At 38.5% G+C, this 22,113-nt stretch overlaps 1 protein-coding gene across 2 annotated transcripts in view; it reads left to right on the top strand.

The window, feature by feature from the left end:
* IL1RAP (interleukin 1 receptor accessory protein) overlaps positions 1-22,113 on the top strand; it is a gene marked incomplete at its 3' end in the record, with an annotated part of 132,307 nt that overhangs the window by 25,487 nt on the left and 84,707 nt on the right. For both annotated transcript variants that reach the window (XM_081301812.1, XM_081301813.1), the window contains exon 2: positions 15,988-16,052. In XM_081301812.1, coding sequence (XP_081157938.1) covers positions 15,989-16,052 — 64 coding nt within the window. In that variant the 5' untranslated portion in view covers position 15,988. The remainder of the gene's footprint in view (positions 1-15,987; positions 16,053-22,113) is intronic.

The following is a 22,113-nucleotide window of genomic DNA, read 5'->3' as shown; positions in this document are numbered from 1 at the left end:
TCAGCCTTTACCCGTGTCCCCTTGACACCCGAAGCTTACCTAACACATCTGTAGCTTTCTTATTTGTGGTGTGGTAAACATTTCTTCCTTTGGATTTAGAGGGTAGCATTTCAGTCTGTTTTTCAGGCATTGGTGGATGGAAAGAATATTTACATGTAAAAATGATTGGATTGTAGATCAGTCTAATGAATGCACACATTCGCTCACCTTTCTCATTTTCAGAAATAGCAGAACAATTAAAAATAAAAGTGCCTTTTATTTTTCTAGCAGATATAAGGTCATATACGTGGAGGGGTTATTGGACAGATCCCCTCGTGTGCTGACTCCTTTTGTAATTGGAGGAATAAAGGCTACCCTCTGTTTTGTGACTCTTTTTTGATGGTGTCTTTACATTCAGATTTGTCATTAGTCTTTAAGTATCCAAAATGCTAGAAGAAGTGTAATCACCTCCAATTAGCTATGCTGGTGGAGCACAGCATTATAGTGAAATCCACCAGCCAGCGTGTCTTATGACTCATTTTAGCTAGTCATTATGCCACAGTTTCTCCATCAGCTGGCCATAGGAATGCATTAGCAAATTAGAAAATTGATTTGAATTTCCCACTTTTTTTTCCCATTTAAGAATTCATGACCCTTACTATAAAACCACCTCCACTAGGAAGATGACACACCACAAGAGAACTTTACAGGAATTTCGCAAAGCTTGGGCTATTGCTGGGATAGCTTCCACAGTCCAAACCTTCCTTCTTCTTAAAGAACTTCTGTCAGCATTTCAAAACTGTGTCAAGGATCCTAATGCGTGGAGATAATATGAAAGAATTGCTAAAGTCGGTTAGGTTTGAGGACAACTGTAAATTATTCATAAGTAATTTAGTTTTATAGTGTGCTGTGGCATTCTAAAAGGACCTGAGAAGTCCTGTAGAAAAATGATAACTTTTTAACTTAATAGATGACCTAATTGTTATAACCTGGTGTTTCTTTAAAATGAGATTGAAACAGCAAAACATAACTTCTCAACATCATTCTGTAGAAGCCCAAGCTGGATCATGTGGATCAATAAGTGGCCTTTGGTGGGTCCAAGTTAATCTGAGAATAAAATTTGAATGTATCAAGAGGTTTGAATTTGGTAGATGTATTTATTAGAGCTATGTATCAAATGCACCTACCAGGATTTACATGAAATTTTTTTTTTTTTATATAACGTGGCAAAACCCTCTAAAACCTTTCTGTGTCAACAGAGCTGCTCCATCTGATATTATTTTCATGAATCTGAAGAAACACCAAAGGGGACTGAAATAATAAGACATTAATTTCAGCCGCAGAATGCCAATGTTGCTGACCCTGTGGGGTTATTGCAGAGTGAGATTAATTATGCAGATCTGCCACCCTAGGCTTTGGAGTTGAAGTACACTGTTGTGATTCACTGCAGGATCATTCATGTAGCCAGCATATTGATATGATTATTATTCCACCAAGGTTTTATCCGCCCCTAGACAATTACAGAACCACTTACCAGCATCTCTCATTGACTTCTTATTTAAAATTCCCAGGGCCACGGCAGGCATTCAGGTCCTTTTGTTGGAGACAGCTACAGATCAATGGCATGAAGCAACATGGGATTTTCCTCAGGACATGATGAATGCTGAGCTTGTTTGCTAAGCAGAAGATAGACATTCAGCTTCCAGTCGAAAATAATGTTTCCGAGCCTTGTTGTCGTTAACACTAACTTTTAAAGTACTGACAGCAAGAGGAGAGAGGGAACATACAGTGAAAAGAAAGATCCAGAGATTTGGTGTCAAGGTGTTTGAGTTTGAACGCAGGCTTCCCCATTTATTACCTGTGGAACTTTGGGGAAATCACCACTTCTGCAAACGGGGATTGATATTAAATGCCAAACTCCTGAAGTCTTCAGAGGCTTAAGTGTATATATGTTTGAAGAAAACTTTGTGAATGGTAAAGTGTTGTAAAATATTTTCTGGGCTAATGGGAACGGGTTCCATTCTTGAATTGTTAGTGCCATTATAATCTAACTTACTTTTCATGGCCCTATTGCTTGGATAATGTCCTGTTCACTCCTGTAGTACCGCTTCCCAGTGCAGAGTGTGGTAACCATGCGTTGATGTGATTAGAAGCTCCAGGGAATGCACGTCCTTGAAATGATGGATAGAATAAAATTCCTGTTCCTCTGTGGTTTTAGGGACTAAATACCTACAGGATGATAGTCGTCTAATTAGCACTTTTTAATATGGTTTATTTCTGTTCTAGGATCAGTGGTAGAAAGTATGGCTTGCTTGTGTTTTAATTTTGCTTTGAATGTCTTCCTTATGCATGGGGGCATTTCAGAGTACTATCTGTTTTCAGAGTCCAGCTGTCACTGCAGCTCTAGGGAGTCTTCCCACCCCTCACCCTTTGGTGGAAACCCCTTCCCCTACCCCATCACCCCCACCCCCATACCCTTTTAAAATGCAGGTAATTTCTTCTGCACAGCATGTTGTTTGGTCCCATTCAGTTACTTAATAACATGAGCAAACACAGATGACATGCTGTGCACAGTTTAAAAATAATAGCAAATATTCTTTTAGGTATTTTGAATATATTGACACATATAATCTGTTCAGTGAATGTATGAAGTAGTAATTATTATTCTCCCCATTTTTTAGTTGGAGAAAATGATAAGGGACAGAGAAATGTGAGTGGAGGAAACATAAACTCAAGGGAATATTTCCATAAAATGGGCCCATTGTGCTGACCCCCGAATTCTTTCTTTTCCAAGAAGCAGTTTACCTGCAGCCCTGCCTGGCTCAAGTGGACAGGCTATGTCATATTCCTCAGTAAACTACCTGTTATCTGCAGGAGAAATGTGGTCTCCAAATAATGCAAATATGTGGAACACAAGGTACCCTCAAGGGATGACTTTTGTGATACTTACACAGACCAGGTCCCAGAATTCAGGGGAGATAAGGATAATTTCCCCTATCCATAAAATCTCGAAGAACAGCTTCCAGTTAGAACCAGTCAGCATGGTCCACAATGCTCTTGAGTGGTCATGGCAGTGGGGACTTGAAAGTCTGATATCATCCTTCTGTCAGTCAAAAGTCAAAAGGTAGATCTGAATAGGACTCTAGAAACTTCCCTGGGATCTACCAATAAAACTGGATGATAGAGAGGCACAGAGTCTGTCTCCTCTCTAAGAGGACCTGTTCTCTCCCCTTTCCCCTTTCCTATCCCTTCTAATAAACTCATGCCTGATACTCTGATGCTTTCTGATCTGATAGCAAAAATCAGGGTGGGAGCCTTCTTGCTGCCTTAGTTTCCCAAGGCCCCAGTCCTGTAACAAAAGTAAGGCACAAAGAGATTCAGTAGCTTGCCCAGTATTCTATAGGAACTATGTGGCAGACTCAGCAAATGCATGTTTAACTAAAAGAATAGGATTTTGAGCTCACAAGGTATAATTAGCTATATCCAAGTTGGAGATCCCTACTAGGTTGTGAGTTCCTAGATTCCTAGGCAGGGTAAGATCTGTATAATCCTGTGGCATTTAGCACAGGGACTCCAATGTTGTAGCACTCAGTTATGATTAATCAGCTTGGACTGGAAAAATGCCCCTGAAAAGCTTACAGTGCAGCTGCAAAATGCCCCCCCTTGTTATCTGTCAGTATTTTTTTTAGTACATGTTCTGCCCTCCTGCTCAATTTGCCTGTCAAAGCATTTTAAAATCTCATATTAAGCACTGCTTGAACACCTCTCTGAGAGGGAGGCCGGTGTTTTTTTGTAAGGAGCTGTATGGTGAAGATAAGGCATACTTGTTGAAATTAGGGTCACTTGAGTCTTTAGTGGTTTATGGATTGGTAGGTAATAACACTATAAAATTCCAGCTCATTTTCATTCTTATGTAAGATGGATTGCAGGGTCTTACTTTATTTGCAATAAAGTCACCAAATGCCAACTGCATATAAAAAGAACCATGACTGGAGTCCCCCACCCCTTCCCTCCATCCAGTGTAACTGGTGGACTGAGGTCACAGCCCAGACTATGGGACTGGTGGGTGCACATTGCCATCTGTCAGGATGATCCTGGTGCCCAAAAATTGGTGAAAGAAGCCATAGAATTTTCTCAACAGGGAGACAGACTCACACAGACCTCCTCAGTGTTAGTTCAAAAGGGGATTTTCTTTTAACACTTTAGATACAGAGGCATGGGATTTTCTTTAGGACTTGCTTTTTCTTTTATTATTATTATTATTATTATTATTATTATTTTGCTTATGTAAATTCCCAGAAGACTTGTGATATTACCTTTGCACCAGGAAGAAGATTAGGGATGGGGATGGCGAGGATACCAAACAGACTGCTTTCCCCTGCGGACTGACAATGAGTGGATGTGGAGGCTCTGCTGTGTTTTCTTTATCAGCTTGGCATATGCTGAGTTCTTCATAAAGGCTTTACTTTAGTTGTTGACTCTAACTCTTCCTAATAAAAGTAGTTATGTAAACTGAGGCACAGGACAATAAAGTGCACACCCACCCATGGCACACAGAGAGTTAATGGTGCAGTCAGGACTAGGGTCCTGGGCTCATCCTACCTTTTCTCTTGTAAGAGAGTGTGGGGAGTTCCTGAGAGCTGGGAGGCCTAGGGCTTCCAGCCCCTGAACCAGGGGGTGGGGAGGTTTGGCTCTAGTCTGATGAATGAGCTCTAGCAAGGCACTTATTTTCTGGTAGAATTGGGGGATGCTACGAGGGTAGGCATGCTCTCTGAAGGGACAGCTGACTTTGGCTTTCAAGATTCATTCATGTTTGATTTCTGAACACAGGATCTTGTGACAGTCACAGAACTCTTGGTGACATCTGCTTAGATCAGTGCCTAGGGGGAGCTGCTTTCTGAGGGTTGCCTTAGCCACTTGTGAATAGGTACCTATGAACAGGTGTGTAAAACCACATATTTGTATCACATGTCACCATTTATGAAGCCTTTTCATAAACATTTAGTGTGACCCCACAGCATCCTTTGAGGTGATAATTCGTTATCCCTACCAAGATACCAGTATAGAGAGGGATTGCATAAATAATCCAAGACCACAGCTAAACAGAATGACCAATAGAAACAGGATCAGAGGCTGATTGTGTTGTGCTCCTCCTACCACCCAGAGTTGTCCTATATTTATATGTGTTTACTGTGTAACAGCAGTGGACCCTATGTGGTGGATATACACTTGGAGTACTGGTCTGAATGTGTGTGGGGGGAGTGGATAAGACAGAACCTAAACAAAACAGACGAGGGCAGAATATTCTCAGGGATCTAGGAGAGGAACAGACACCTGCTCACAGTTTTTAGAGAAAGGATAGTTATTTTTGGAGAGGGAAGATAAGAGAGAACCAGGAAAAGCTGCAGAGGGAAGGTGGGGCTTGCAGGAGATGCTTGGAAAGATAGATTCATTTTCTTTTCAGTGGTAGCCAGTTTAGTCTCAAGTGCAAACCCAGCAGCTGCTTATTGGACTGAGGATTTATCTGGGATATGTGACTTGAGCTCTCCCTTTCCAGTTGAGAACTTTCAATGTCTATATCCAGTGGGACCTGAATAGCTATATTGTACCAAAGAAAAAAAGAGTTCATGGTCTAATAACTTTGGTTAATGTTTTGTTAAACCAAGCTGACCACAATATTTACTTGATAGATTACCTTGAGCCTTTATAATGCCGGTGTTTATTGTGACTCTTTGGGAGATATGAGATACATTACTTTTTAAACTCATATTTCTTTTTTTGGTGGCGGGTGTTTTAGTCAATGTTTTTTTCTGCTATAACTAAAAGATCCTACCAGGAGGAAAAGTTTATTTAAGGGCTCACTGTTTCAGAGATCTCAGTTTATATACACCCAGCTCCATTCCCCATGGGCCATAGGTAAGGCTGAGCATCATGGTGGAAGAGTTTGGCAGCCCACATGGTGATCAGGAAGCAGAAAGAGACTCCACTGGCCAAATACAAATATATACCCTCTGGCCATGCCCCGATTCCCACCTCCTCCAGCCATACTACCCTACCACTTCAGTTACCACTCAGTTAATCCCTATAAGGAGATTAATTGACTGATTGGGTTAAGATTGATTTTACAACCAAATCATTTCTCTTCTAAACCTTCTTGCATTGTTTCATAGCCAGCTTTTGGGGGACACCTCACATCCAAAGCATAACAGGTTTGGATGACTTGTTATGGTTTATCCGTGAGCATCTGCAGAATGCTCACTACAGGACACAATGGTATTAAACATACATTTTAGTGGGATTGTATTGAACTTGGCTACTTACTTTCCTGATTTTTTTCTCTCTCTTTTTATTTTATGTGTATCTTTGCTCCAAAGTTGTGAGATTCCTGACTATAAGAACAGGGTACTTATTTCAATATAGTACACAGCTTCTATTCCAGTGTGTGGAAGGGTTAGGGGCTCAGTAGATACTGCTTGGTGTGAGCGGAGCTTGATGCTATAGACTGAGAAGCCAAAGTGTATAGTCTTGATGGGTAAATCTATGAAAACCTGGATGCAGGATTTTTTTTTTCTGTCCTTCTTGACAGAAAGGCCCACGAATGTGCCTTTCTCTTACGAGCCTCACAGACAGGATTGTGACCTTCTGACCATCCCTTTGAATTAGAGAGGTTATTAGTGGCCATGTTGCTACATGAAATGTAAGAAGTGAAAACCTCAGTTGACCAAGAAGTTTTTCTATGCTAGAAAAGTAATTAATTCAATAACCTGGAGGTGACCGGATCTTGGTCCATAAGGTGATATGACTCTGTTGTGTCTGTGGTGGTTGTAATTATCCCAAATTTCCTACTTGAACTTCAGATGACACCGCATGGCCCAAGTGAGTTGCTTCCTCCTCTTGGGTAGCACTCATGTGCTTTGCAGTCCCTGCTCTGCAGCACAGCTCTCTTGGGGGTGGGCTTACCACCTCCATGAGGATAGGGATTTCTATCTTCTTCCTGTTTGTTTTCAGAGCTATATAAATATCTGTTGAGTGAAACAGGAGGAATATTAGAACCTCTCATCATCAGTTTTCCTTCCTCCAGCCCTAGAGGTTTTGGGGATAAATTCTTTTCATGTCACGGGTATGTGTGGGACTTAATTGGTTTTTTTGGTTTAAAAGGGAAGATATGTGTGTGTGTGTGTGTGTGTGTGTGTGTGTGTGTGTGTGTGTATTCTGTACCTTCTGTAAGTTTTTTCCTGTATTATTATTAGGGGTACCAGGGATTGAACTCAGGGGCACTCAACCACTGAGCATATCTTCAGCCCTATTTTGTATTTTATTTAGAGACAGGGTCTCACTAAGTTGCTTAGTGCCTTGCTTTTGCTGAGGCTGGCTTTGAACTTGTGATCCTCTTGCCTCAGGCTCCTGAGCTACTGGGATTACAGGTGTGCACCACTGCTCTGGGCTTCCTATTGTTCTAAGCACCCCTTAATTTTAAACAAGCAAAAACTGTCCTATATATTTTATAGAAACACATTAACAGTAAAATACATAAATAACTGTACAACTTACTGATTTTGTTTAACAAAGGCATCATTAGGTAACCATCATCAAAGAATCAGAATATTATCAGACCCCACAAGCTTCACTTTTATTCCTCCCTGTCAATGTCTGCAAAGGTAATCCATTTTCTAATCTGAATTCAGTAAGTTACAAAATATTGCCTTTTTGACTTTAGATCTCTGTTTCATTTGCTTCATTCAAATTTAAGCAAAACAAAACAAAAATCAAACTAATTTCATAGTAACCAAATTTTAACACTTTGTATTAATATAGCCTTTATACTTGCAGAGCCTCTTTCCACATGTTGGGAACATCATTTGATCTTCTATAATCACTCTATGAGATAGGAAAGCCAAAGGTTTTACTGTAGTTTTAAAAACGAGGATTTGAGGGCCAGAAGGTCAGTCTTCATCATAGAGCCTATCATTATAATCTTGGCTTTTCTGGATGTAATAGAGCCCAAACTTAACTTTTGACTTGCTCCTTTTTAAACATTTTGGAAACAGCACTAAACCTGGACCAAGAGTTTAGAGTAGGATACGGCAAATATGACCATTATCACAGTGGTCCATTGTAAATGTGGACCAAGTTGCTTGAGCTTGTTTTTGAAAATAATCTTTATTGATAGTATTTATGATACTGACCATGCTAAGTCCACCAGAATTTCCAAGAATATTCCTCACAACAAATAGTGAGGTAGTATTAATTCTTATCATTCCCTAGCCTCAAGTGTCCATATACAGGGACATTCATCTTCAACTTTTCCACCCACTCCTGAACTCATTTAGAAGTTCCCATGAATCCCTAGCGTGTCAGTCTTACATTGGTCATGAGGAGTGAATGGGTTAGAGCTCTTCCTAAGTGGTCACTGCATTTGCCTCACCTCTCTTCTCAGGATGTCCAAGATCATGCAATCAAACATAGAGCTCCAACTCAGTGCTCTTTATAAATTGCTCTTTCACCTCCCTCTCTGAAAACACAGTTCTAGTTCTCCCCATGAGACACAGGACTTCATGGTGATATTTCTTCCCTCACCCCTGAGAGCATGTTGCTATTCAAAATACCAAAGAACAAAAGGAAATCAATCTGCTCACATTCTATTCCAAGCTTCCAAAGATGGCAGGTGGTATATTATGTTATATCTGTTCTCTCAGAGTTCTGAGCACTTTGAAGCTATGGGGGAAGGCAATACCTAAGAGGAGTGTGCTTATATTTTCTGTTGTGAACTTTGTCTCTGCTGTTCTATCAGTAAAGGTTAGCAGCACTGGCTTGGTAAGCCAAAAGTTGAGGCAGTTCACTGATCTCTCCCTGTGTGTCTATTGCTGGACTTTTCTGGAACATTCAGTGCTTAATGACAAGACTGTTATTTTGAAAGTGAACGTTGAAAATAGAAACCATATTTAGGTTAAAACAGCCTTCATTTATTTTAAGTGCCTAAAAGGGCTCAAAAATCATTTGTTCAGTTTTTTAAAAAAGAAAAATGATTCCACTTAAATATATATTTTTAATCAGCATACAATAAAAGTGAACTTTTTTTACAGTAGAGCTGTATGAATTTTCTCTTGTGTGTTGAATCATGTAACTACTGCCACAGTCAGGATACAGAACTGTTTTGTGTCCCTCAACAGTTCCTCTGTGCTTTTCTGTAGTCACTCTCATCTGCCATCCTGACCACCATGGTCTGCCTTTTCAAGAGTGTCATTTAAATGAAATGATACAGTAGGTTGACCCTCCTCTGAGGCTCATCCAAAGTGTTTATCAATAACAATACGTAAAGCTCATTGTTCAAGGCTGCTGAATAATATTCTGTTTTATTGGACGCACCAAAGTTTGTTGGTCCATTCACCTGGTGAATGACATTTGAGTTGTTTCCAGTTTGAGGCCATTAATAGTAGAGCTACTAAAATATTCATGTAGAGCGTTTTGGTGTGAACATAGTTTTTATTTCTCTTGGGGGAAATACTTAGGAGTGAGATTGCTGGCTCTATGGCAAGATGATGTTTAATTTTATACAAAAACAGCCACTGTTTTCCAGAGAGTCTGTACTATTATATATTCCACCAGTATGGGAGTTCCAGGTGCTTTGCATTCTCTTCAGCTCTTGGTATTTTCAATAATTTTTAAAAATTTATTCTGAAACGTGTGTAATGGTATTCCATTGTGATTTTAATTTACATTTCCCTCATGGTTAGTGATTTTGAACATCTTCTCACATGTTTATCTTCCGGCATATCCTTCTTCGTAAATTATCTCTTCATGACTGAACATTTTAAAATTGGGCTCTTTGTATTATGTACCCTTCAACTTTATTCTTCTTTTAAAAATTGTTTCAATATTGTAGGGTCTTTATCCTTCCATATAAGTATTAGAATTAGCTCATCGGTATCTAAAAATATATCTTGCTAAGATTTTGATTGGAATTATTTAAATCTGTACATGTCAGTTTGGGGAAAATTGACATCTTCTCAATGTTGAGTCTTTCAGTTCATGAATATGGTATATCATGTGGTTGATCTCTTGTATTATTTTCTGTTACAACTGTAACAGATTACTAGAAAAGTTACTTTAAAAGAACCTATGTATTACTACAGTTCCTGTGAGTCAGAAGGCCAAGCAGAATGTGATTTAGCTGGTTCTCTACTTAGGGTTTTATGAGGCTAAGAATTCTAGGTGTCAGCAAGGTTGTGTTCCTTGCTGGATGCTCTAAAGATGAGTTATGAAACATTTCAATTTCTTTAATAGTTATAGGGCTATTCAGGTGGTCTATTTCTTTTTCTTTTCTTTTTTTTTAAGTTTTGGTAGTTTATTGGTTTCAACATATTGGATTATTTTATCTAAGTTGTGAAATTTATGTACCTAGACTTTATAGAATAGATTTATTACACTTTTAATGCCTCTGTGATCAGTAGTCATATTACCTCTTTCATTTCTATTATTCATGATGAGTATCTTCTAGTGGTATATCAATTTTAGTGTTCCTTTTAAATAACCCATGTTTTCCTATTTTAGTATTTTTTGATCTTTACTTATTATGGTTTCTTGCATTTTGCTTGCTTGGCTTATTTTCCCCTGCTTTTTTTTTTTTGCAGGGGAAGATTAATTAGATCATCTACTTGAGAGATATTTCTTCTTTAAAGTTCTTTAATTCAATAGATTATCCCATAGGTACATATTTGGTATGCTGTACTTTAATTTTTGTTCAAATTCAAAATATTATCTAATTTTCCTTGGGACTTTCTCTTAAATGTCTGAATTATTTAGAAGTATATTTTTAAATTCTGAAGTGTTTGGAGACTTTTTATTTTGGATGTCTTGTTTAATTCTATAGATAAGAGAATATATTCTCAATTACTTTCAATTTGTTATGGTTTGATTTATGGTACACGATATGACCCATCTTGGTGAATGTCCTCTGTATACTTAAAAAGAACATGCTGTTATTTGCTTTTTAGAGTCCCCCAAATGTTGCTGCATTCCCTGAGAAAGGCAGATTAGAATGTTTCCTTCATTTTACCCAGAATTAGAGATTCTATGTCCCTTAGCTAAAACTTGTTTACTGATAAATATTAGATTTTGAAATAGCCTTCACAGGGATTCTCTTATGATTAAAAATTTATAAACTAGGGCTGGGGATGTGGCTCAAGAGGTAGCATGCTTGCCTGGCATGCACGGGGCCTTGGGTTCAATCCTCAGCACAACATAAAAATAAAATAAAGATGTTGTGTCCACTGAAAACTAAAAAATAAATATTTAAAAATTTCTCTCTTTCTCTCTTTAAAAAAAATTATAAACTAGGTAAGAGTTTGATGATTAAAATAATCCTGATTTCTGAATAAATGTTATTTCCTTTTCTGTAAAATAGTATAATTAATAGCTCATTGTGTCCTTCAAAGGTATGATTGTCACATTTTGAAGGTTGTACCAATCCAAAACCTACTCAAATTTTGTCAGTAAATTAGAGAAGGGAAAAGGAAAAAAATATGGATGAGGTCAGCAGGACTCTGGCAAGTGATTTGGTAGCAGGGTTGACCCCACATGGGAATGGCCATCTATAGTTCATGCCCTCGTATTAATGGCCAGGTTTTTCCCTGGGCAGATGATAGCCAAGGGCATCTGTCAACCATGGCAGAAACGAAGCAAGTAATAGCAGTGTCATGGTTACAGGAGGTTTATCTGGTTGTGTCAGTCAGCCTTTTATCACTGTAACTAAAAAACCTGACAGAAACAACTGGGAGGAGGTAAGTTTTGTTTTGGCTCATAGTTTTAGACATCTCAGTTCATGGTCATCTGCCTCCATTGTTTTGAGCCTGAGATGAGGCAGAACATGATGTCAGAGGGCCTGGTGAGAGTTTCTCAGCTCATGACTGCCAGGAAGCAGAGAGGAAAGGATTAGGGCCAAGATAAATTCTTTCAAGGTGCATCCCAATGAACTATTTTCTCCAACTGGGTCTCATCTCTCAGTAGTTCATGGAGCCCTCAGTGGATTTTTCCATTGGTGAGGTCAGAGCCCTCATGATCCAATCACTCCCCAAAAGCCCACCTCAGAACACATGAGACATTGGGAGACATTCTAGATGCAAGCCATAACTTCAGTTTAGAACAAGACTTTACAGGGTACAATATGAAGTTTCTGGGAAGGAGAACTGACAACCACCAGGTGGAAGTTCCAAGCCTTGAGCAGTCTGTATGAATATGGAGCTATACATGGAATTGGGAAACTGGGATAAATTCAGTCCTGTGGACTAGTGAAGTGCCACTGTGGAGAAGAAATACTGACAAATGGTGACCCAAAGCAACACCAGCCTTGGGGCAGTAAACCTAGTTTCAGCTTATCCCCTGCTGTTACGACCAGGGAATCCAATAGTCAGGGTGATTCCGAGATAAAGAGGTCCTGAAGTTTATCAAGCTAGAGAATGCAGACCTTAGAAAATTCCACATATAGGGACAGATATTACAGTGCTGAGCACATGTTAATAAATCTTTGTTAACTTTTTTTTCTTGATTGTACAGAACTAAATACATATTTGCTACATGATCTAGGCATCTAAGTTGATATATCAGAAAATAATGTCATTAAATGTGAGAGAAGTACTAATACATAAGGTGGGACATATAGAAATGTTCATACAGTATATAAAATGAATAACACAGAAAAACCTAGCTGGGAATTCATTATATGTAGATTCCAGATATCTGAAAAGCAAGATCTGATAGGGCCCAAAACAATAATCTAAAGCTCAGCTATAGTTCAGATACAGGGAGCTGTTGCATGATTAGGCAGGTTCCTTTGTTTTCTGACAGTTTTTCCATTTTTGACCCAACACCTCCTTACCCTAAGAAACAAGAACCAAAATTGTATTACTGTTTACAATAATAAAATTCCAAGGTTGAATGCAAGATGATTTTAAATGAACCAGTGTTCTCCAAGGAGTTTCAGAGCAACCAACCGCCTCTTGCTAACCTTGGTACCTTAAGTCTGTCAAAACTAGCCCCTTCAATCACATTTCTTTTCATTGTGCTTTGTTTTAATTCATCACAGGGAAGGACTCATCCTAGATTTGTTTTTGCACATAGGTTACCTTTGGATTAGCTTTACCTTGGTGACCTCTCTGCTGCCTCTGGCGTAGTCCAGTTACTCTTGGGAATAACAATTAAGGTCCTCAATCACACTAATTAGAATGTCTTCTAAGTATTGCTTTAGGAGTTCAGCAGCTTATAAACAAGCAAATTGGGAAAATCTAGAGGTGTGCATGGGTTTTTAAAATAAGCCAAAGCAGTTCAGAAGGCCAGATGGTTTCAGTATAGCCAAGTAGTAGGGCTGAAATTACTTGTGCTCAGAATCTCCAATGAACTGTCTAGTTGCTCTTGCTGACAAGGATTAATGCAGAATTATTAATTACTTTTATTAATGACTTGGATAAGGACATAGGTAGCATACTGATCAAGTTTGTAGATGACACAAAGCTAAGAGGATAGCAATTACTGTGACAGCCTCAGGACCCAAGATGGTTTCAAGACAGAATTTAGTCGCAGTCCATCCAATACATGCCTAACAGAGTGACCTCCATAAGGCGCAACTTGATGACTATATCACTCCTCTAATCAGAAAATATTAATGATTCCCTATTTTCTATTTAAGTTAAATCCCAAGCCTTCAGTCTTCTCTTCATGGCATTGCCATGTTCTGATTCTAAAGCTCTCTCCTTTCCAGAAAATTCTTCTATAGTTCTTTTTCTAATACCTTGTACTTGAGCCAAACTGGGCTGTTTATAGTCTGTTTCCTATTTTTGTCTCATATTTTCATTAACTTTGAAGATTATCTCCACCAAGAGTTTCTTTTTTACCATACTTTCTCTCTCAATTATAACCAGCCAAACCAGTTCTTGTTCAGTCAGAAAGAATCTCTTGTGTTCAGTCTGTGCCTGCTTCAGCTGCAGTCATCACTTTCCTTGCTAATCTTCAATAACATTTATTGTATCCTCTCTATTTTTACCAATTTCTACTTTGTAGTGCAGTTACTTGTATACAGGTTAAGTCCTTGCTAGACTCTGCCTAGTGCTGTAACTTCTGTCTGATACGTCTCTGCCTTTCCTAAGTGCCTGTGTGTGTTTTATACACAGCTGATGACATTGAAGTGGTTTGAATGGAGTTTATTCTGAAGAGAAGTGCCTTTAGAAAAGGCTCTATATCTTGCTTGCTAGAGGCCCCTGCAGTTAGTTTATAGTAAATTGTAAACAGAAAATGCTCCTTGATTTTTTTTTTTTTTTTTTTTAAGAAGTGCTGGGGCCTTGTGTACGTTAGGAAGGTGCTTTACCAGTGAGCTACACCCCTAGCCCTTGATACATGTTTATTGAATAAATCACGAACTAATGGGGAACAGTAGATTTCCACAAAGTGATGGTGTAAATATTGGAAAGGAGTGGTTTGGAGAAGAAAGATACATTTAATCTCAGTAAAAGAGCTGCTTGTGTTATAATAAACCCTTTGTAATTTTTGTATGACTAGGCTAGAGAAGGAAGCATGATATGACCCACAAATTGTTGCTGATGTGTGACTAAGACAGGTGACATGGGTTGGAAGCTTACATTGTCTTTTAGGATTACCATACCTTGGACTGCTTGGCAGTACCAGTTTATACCTTATCTTTCTATGTAATATTCTTAAAAGTGGCACATTTAATTGATGGTCTAGATCATGCTATTTATTGAATACTTCTTTGGCTGTATTAGGATGGTAGGTCCCTTTGGTTGTGAAACTTGGAGTATAGACTTTTTTGTTGTTGTTACTGATAATTAAAGCCAGGGACACTGTACCACTGAGCTATATCCCTACATTCCTAGACCTTTTTATTTTTTTCCTCTGAGACAGGGTCTTGCTAAGTTGCTGAGGCTGGGCTTGAACTTGTGATCCTCCTGCCTCAGCCTCCTGTGTAGCTGGGATTACAGGCTTGTGTACCATGCCCAACTGCATCATAGGTTTTTTGAGATAAGAGCTGTCAGCCTGATGTGGGTATAAATTCCCTTTCTGTCACTCTCCAGAAACATGATCTGGACAAGTTACCAAGACCTCTGTAAGCGTCTTTGTATGGCTGTTTTCTTCAAAACAGATAGCAAATGTCTTGAGCAGGGAATTTCTGAGTCATCTCCAGGTTTCAGGGTTTATAAACCTACAGAGGATTTACCAGTGGTTGGACATATCCAGGGTATGAAGAAAATAAATTCCTTCCAGAGTTGTTAAATCTCTAGGTCTTCTGCATTAAAGATCACACAACCAAATGCAAGGGCAGGGTTTCTGCATGTTGGCAGCTTCAGCTGGTTATCAGTAGGAAGGCTAGAAATCACAGAAATTGGACTCCTGCCTCATCATCTGTCTCTTCCAGTGAGAAGAGTAAGAGCAGCAGGGCAGAGAGTTTGTACATTTCCCCTTAATATAAATTCAGATTGTGGTGGACGACAGACTAAGTCTGCATCCAGGACTTCTAGATTTTCCATTCATCACTAAGAAGGAAAAGTACCTGGTTCCTAAAATATTCTCCACAGGAATGGACCAAAGGACCTCAGAAAAGGGTAAAATTTCTCTGCCAGAAATGTGACTCCTGGTCAAACATCCAGATGAATATATTATTATGTTTTATGTAGGCAGTTATAGTTTTATGATTAAGAGAGAGTTCTGGAACCTGATAACTGGTTTTTGATCATAGTGCCACCTATTTCTAGCCAAAGGATCTTGGTTATGTTACTTTGACTTGTCTGGGTTTCCTTATGTATATGTAATTTGGAGGTTAAATAATAAATGACAAAATAAAACCCCTATAATTGGTAGGCTCTAATAACTAAACCTGTTGGTATTATAAAACTCTCCTAGCCGCTCTCACTCTATGATCAATGTTCCTATGCTCTAGTTTTTACTGTTTAAACACTGGAGAGTAGCAAATGCTCTGCCTTACCTTCGTGTCTGTCTTGACAGGATGGGACTTCGGTGGTGTGTAATGAGTCTCTGCTTCTATGGGATCCTGCAGGTTGATGCCTCAGGTAAGTGAATGACTTTTGACAATCAATTGAAGTTTAAGTCATGTTCAGGGCAATGTATCCACTCTTTCTGAAGACTAATTTAAAAGAAAATAATGCTTCTGTCCATTATCTTCTGTGGTAGCACAGAATCATATGTAGAAGAATTTGGTGATAGGAATCTGGTGATAGAATCATTGATGTCTCTAGTCTTCATGGACACAGGACACTTCGGTAATGTGGTCCATTGTGTATAGATAGAGGACATTTTCGTCACCTTCAAGACAATTAGAAGATTGCTTCTTTTCCTTTACCCTAGGACCAATGGGAAAACAAATGGCAGTGATGGTAGCACTGTCTATTTCTCAAGCTTGAGCCTGCAGTGAGGAAGGCCTCAGTGGTTAATAGATCACTAAGCCCCTAAAAAACAAACCAGACACCAAACCAAAAATCATAAACCAAATCAAAAACCAATGATGGGTTTCTGCCGTAATACTTCTGTATAGGAAAAAACAAACAAACAAAAAAAAACAAAACAGGACTTGTCTGTAGTCTCATTCTTTCCTGGGAGGTTACTTTGTAAGAGGAGCCAGCCAAGACCTTCACTGAGTTTGAAAAAATGAGAAGCCATTATCAACCCGGATCATATGACTTCAGAGTTGGAAGGGCCTTGATATTAGAAAGTGCATATTTTGCCATCTCCTCTCATCTCCAGCATTGCTGTTCAGAATCATCCCCTGGTACTTCTAACTAGTGATCACCCATTGTATTTTTGGATTGATTGCATTTTTAGAAAGTTTTTAGTACAAACAGAAATTTTTCTTTGTCATTACCATACATGTTTTCAGTTCAGCTGTATGATTGAAACAGAAAATAGATAATGCAATGTTTCTTTAAATTTAATGCTGGAATGTGGGAATCCTCATTTGAAAAAAAAAAAAAAAGATTCCCATTATAATTTTTTTTTCTCCTGAATACCATGGACTATACTTTGAATATCTTTGCTTTAACTCTTATTCTATGTGAGAAGGCTTCAGAAATGTTGAATCAGCGATTATATAACTAGGACCCCAGTGTTCTGCAATATATAACTTCAACTATGCATCACGTGGCATGGATTTGAGCCCTCCTACCAACCTGATCATCCTTGCTGGGTGCATTTCAGTTTTCTATGCCACTTAAAGCATTGTATTAGAAATCAAAAATAGCTCTAAAGGAGGGGTAATAACTAGGACAGAGTACAGCTCAAAGCTGAAAGTAGAGATAACTTCTAAACTTGTTGGCCCTTTGGGACTTCACAGAGGAAAGGATATATTTTAACAAGGGATGATATTCATTGAGATACACTGCTATATAGATGGTGTATACTAGAATCACAGCATTTCTCCTACTTGTTTGTGTTTCTCATTTGATTGTGACTGACTCCATGAGTCCCGATTTTTAAATATGTTGAATATAACCCCCACTGTTAATTTGCTCTTGTTTGATTTAGTTCTGTTTGAATGTTAACTACTCACATTCCTTCCATCCTTGTCCATTTCAACTGAAACAACCCTGCCAATCACTTTTTATTCCTCTCCTGTCTTTCATTTTCTTCATACCGGTTATTATTTCCTGAATGACATTAACTCTTTCTTCTCTCTTCTTCTCCTACCTGTCCTCCTTCTGTTCCTCCTCCCCACTCTTTTTTCTCCCTAAACACCTGTTCTCCTCTTCTCTTTTCTTCCTTCCCTCCTTCTCTTCATCATTACTTCCGTCTCTTGGTTTTAGCTACCCGAGGGCACAGACTTGTCCATCTGTTTGATCTCCAAACATTTGGTATGATGAATGACACACAGAGACATAGTAGGTGCTCAATACATACATGTTAAATTGATGAATAAGTGTCCTCCCCATATCACCCTCTTTAATACCCCCTCAAACTGGCTAGCTTTATACTAGAAATGTTTAAATCTGTACCAGTAATTCCATGTTCTGCTTCACCTTTAAGGAAAAGGAGAGATGACCATGTCTCTCTTGTTGAAAGATCAAGGAATTCTGAAGTTAATGAGAGCTGGTTCCTCCTCAGTGGAACAGAGCTGCTTTTTGAATGACCTTTACTGTAATCCATCCAAGGAGTGTCCCTTCCCCAAATGCCATTGGTAAGGGAGCTCTCTACCCAGGAACTGTGACTCATACTTCTGCCAGGGGAAGCTGACTTCTTGAATAAGATGAGTTCTCATTCCAGCCCCATTGAGTCACCATGGGAGCAGGAAACATGCTGTAATCCCCTCGGCCCATCTGGCACATACTCATCTGCCTTCCTCATGAAGAGGTGTATTGTGTCTGCGTCAGGGCCTCACTTCCTAGTGAGAGGGAAAGGAGTCAAAAGGAAGCATTGTTGACAAAAATAAAAGGGGCAACTGACTGTGAGGAGGAAAGGGACCATTGCGCATCTTGAGGGATCAACCAAGTTCTCTGTGAGCGAAGGTATCGCTTTTTATGATGGAGATGCTGGCTGACCTGCTGGTCTTCAATGAGGCTCTCTGTGCTTATCTTAATGGAAGCACCAGTTTTTAAAAGGAGCAAAAAGAGAGAGAGTCTGAAAACCTCAAAGCACACTACATGCATATGGGATTATTAAGAATCTTATCTGTTGTTTGGGGACTGTCTATGGAATCTCCCCTTTAAAGAGAAGTTTCCAATTTTAAAAAAAGGAACCATAAAAACTTCATGGTTTAGTGGTATGCAGTGGGACACGGCATTCTGACTTCCAGATATGGTCTTCTGGTAGCAGAACTATGATTTCTTACCCTCCAGGGGTGGGTGTGCAACATTGACATCTCAGGTAGTGACAAAAGCAAATAATAATTTTTTAAAAAAATCATCATTATTTCCTTTTAAGGAATTAAATCATAGATAATTATAAAAATGATATATAATTATAAAATAGTAGAGTAATAATAATAAAGTTCCCTTTGTTTAAAAAAAGCAGTTTACATTTTACATATTCAATATCACTTGGTTCTCACACCCAGATTATCAGGTGGCTGTGGCTATTAAACTCCCCTTTTTGGATAAGAAAACTTAGAATCAAAATGGCTAAATGAACTGCCAAAAGTCACACAGGTAATAACTTAGCATAATTGAGACTTCAACTAATTTCTCAGTTCCCAAGACCCATATTATTCTTACTAGATATGCTTCTTTGAGGCCCTGGCATCACGTAAATAATTTAGAAAGAAGTCATGATCCATGGAATTACAGGTAATCATTTTGAAGGAGTCACAAGTAATCATTTTGCTAATTGTTGAGGAATTACTCAGTAATGGTTTTCTGTGCTGCCTAGATAAGGAGTGTCTTTACAGTCTCAAGACCTTTTCTTCAGAAGGAAAATCATGACAATCCTAATTTCAAACCTCAGGATTCTCATTTTTGCTTGTTATAGTATTTAGTACTTCCACTATTAAACTCAAAGAAGTTTCCATTTGCAACAATTACAAAGGAAACTCTGGAGTCACCACACATTTCTCCTTGGCATGTTTCCTATTAGCTGCATGTTAGAAACTTAAACTGTTAAAGTTGCCTTCAGACTAGAAATAAAGACGTGGAACCGTTGACTCCAAATTGGGGAGACAGTGAAAGTGGCACCATGTCCTGTATGGTGAACTTGAAAGATATTGACTCAACAAAAAGCATTTGCTGTGCAGATCATATAAGAAAGAATATGCACTGCGTTATTTCCTCAAAATGTATGTATGTATATACCTACAGATCTTTTAATATAGCTTTTTATTTCAAAGTCAACAGTTAACTATATGCTAACTGCAGGGTTAAACTCCCAAATATTCTCATTGGGGTAAAGGGGCTGTTTTATAGTTGAGGAAATGAAGAGCCAGGGAGATAGCTTAAGCACATGATTCTCATGATAACAAGTCTGATAGAGCTGGTTTGAAGGCTGCCTTGACCTCAGAAGCAGGGCTCTTTCCTTGATATCACATTGCCTTGTTTCTGCTATTGAAAGTAAAATCCTTTGATTTCTCTTTTATGAAATTTGAAGAGAGTGGAGACGATCTATTGATTTATTGGGCATGAATTAAACAATACAAAATAAACAAATTAGTAAAGACACTGAGTTATGCTAGTAATTTACCATATTAAGTTCTGATTGTTGTTTTACTGCACAAGCTGTTTAATGACATTTAAAAAAATCATTTCATCACTTTTTGTCACTACGTTCTGACCTGTAAACCAAACCAGCCAACCAACTAACCAACAACAGTGCAGACCCCAACTAATTCAAGCTTGTTTTCATTAAGGAAGATTATGCCTTATAAACACCCATGAGGTACACCCTTCTTATTCCTCAGTTAAATGGCTTCTGAGGACAATTTTAACAACAATGATTTTATTACCTTCTAAAGTTAATCCATTTGAACATTCTATTTTCCAATATCTAGGGTGAAAAGGGGGAGGTTCTTGTTTTTTTAAAAAGTCCTACAGTAAAGTTTGAGAAAAAGGATATAAAATAAATGGCCAGTGGGATGCCATGAGAGAGCAGAGAAGTCAATAATTGTTTCAAGAGGTAGTGAGGAAGACTTCTGCATCAATGAATAAGTGCCTTTTCCTTGGAGGAAATGCATTTCTTATTTGTGAAGAGAATAGTACAGGGTAACGGAAAGGATAGTGTAAAGGCAATTGAAACCAAGCCAAGCTGGAATGGGAGATTGGGAACAGATTGTGGAGCACAGGAATCCATTCAGAAAAAGACAATCATTGTGTTTAAGTATTTAAATATAGTTGGCTAGAGTGCTTCCACCCCTCAACCCCAAATTCTATCTTATTTCTGCAAGGACGTATCATGTTTTTAATGCTACGTAATGGTCCTTTCAGCTTTTGTTAGGAATTCAATTTGTTGCCAGCCTCAATGGCCTCATTTTATTTGAATGTGCTTTTGAAAAACTCCACACTCAGACGTGCTTGTGACATTCAGTCCTGTCTCTGTCGCCCATGGTTGGTCATACTGAACACTCGTCATTTCTATGCAATTTAGTGCAAACATTTGGAGAATGTATGAAGAATACCATTTCATTTTATTCTTAGGCCTAAAGGTCATTGGAGTCACAGAATTTCACCCTGTTGTCCTTTAAATGCTGCTTCTTGGGGGCAGATCTCAGCCTCTCACCATTGCTTTTTTATTTCCCTTCCAAGCTGTATTTATATTTTGAAACACCCTGATATTTATTTTTGGGTTACTTGTACTTCCCAAGGATGAGTTTTATGTAGCCTGATTGAAAAGAGATTTGAGGACCCTAATTTATTGGTCTGATGCTGACTCTGCAAATAAACAGCTTCTTGTAACACAGTGATAATTCCATGATTGGAAAAATGACCTGATTCTTACTTCATGTGGCTTTGTTAGTTAAGGGAAACTAGAAATTTTCAGGGAACCCATGAGTGCATAATGGCTGTAGGTATCAAGGCTTAGTTCATAGGACTTTATTTTGCCCTTTGAATCACCTTCCTTTTCTACTATTTTCCCTTTCCTCTTCCAGAACATGTGTTTCTGCCCTACTGAAGTGAGCTCTGTAGAATCAGGTCTTCACCTTAAGACTGACTCACCACCAGGCCCATTCTTGCCCATTTTGATTCCACTGTTTTCTTTTCTTGCTTAGCTGATTAACTACTTTAGGAAACAAGATATATTCCCACCCAAGATAAAACATGATGATTGCCCTTTAATCTAGTGGGTGCTGCCGTTTATCATTTAGTTCTGAGAGACAGAGAGAAAATGGATACACTTTTCAAAAACTCTGGGAACCTCAGTCAATAACTCCACATACTTGCCATCCAAATCTATAAAAACTCAGGTACACAATTGCCTTATGTTGTCTTTCCCCATTTTAGAGGGAGTAGAAAGATTGAAAAATACAAGATGGCTAAGCACATGATAGGAGAGAGAGAGAAAATAATCACACCTTCAGTGATCTCAACTTGTCTGTGTTCTGTTGTTTCCTTGAATTTTTGTTTCTCCTTCTACCATAGGAGCCAAACACATGTGTGATAAAGTAGTATATTGTTAAGAAGTGAATATCATTTTCCTACA

This window comes from Spermophilus citellus, assembly GCF_964194105.1.
Source record: "Spermophilus citellus genome assembly, chromosome: 7".
NCBI classification, from domain to species: domain Eukaryota; kingdom Metazoa; phylum Chordata; class Mammalia; order Rodentia; family Sciuridae; genus Spermophilus; species Spermophilus citellus.
This window is presented reverse-complemented; position numbering and strand designations above follow the sequence as displayed.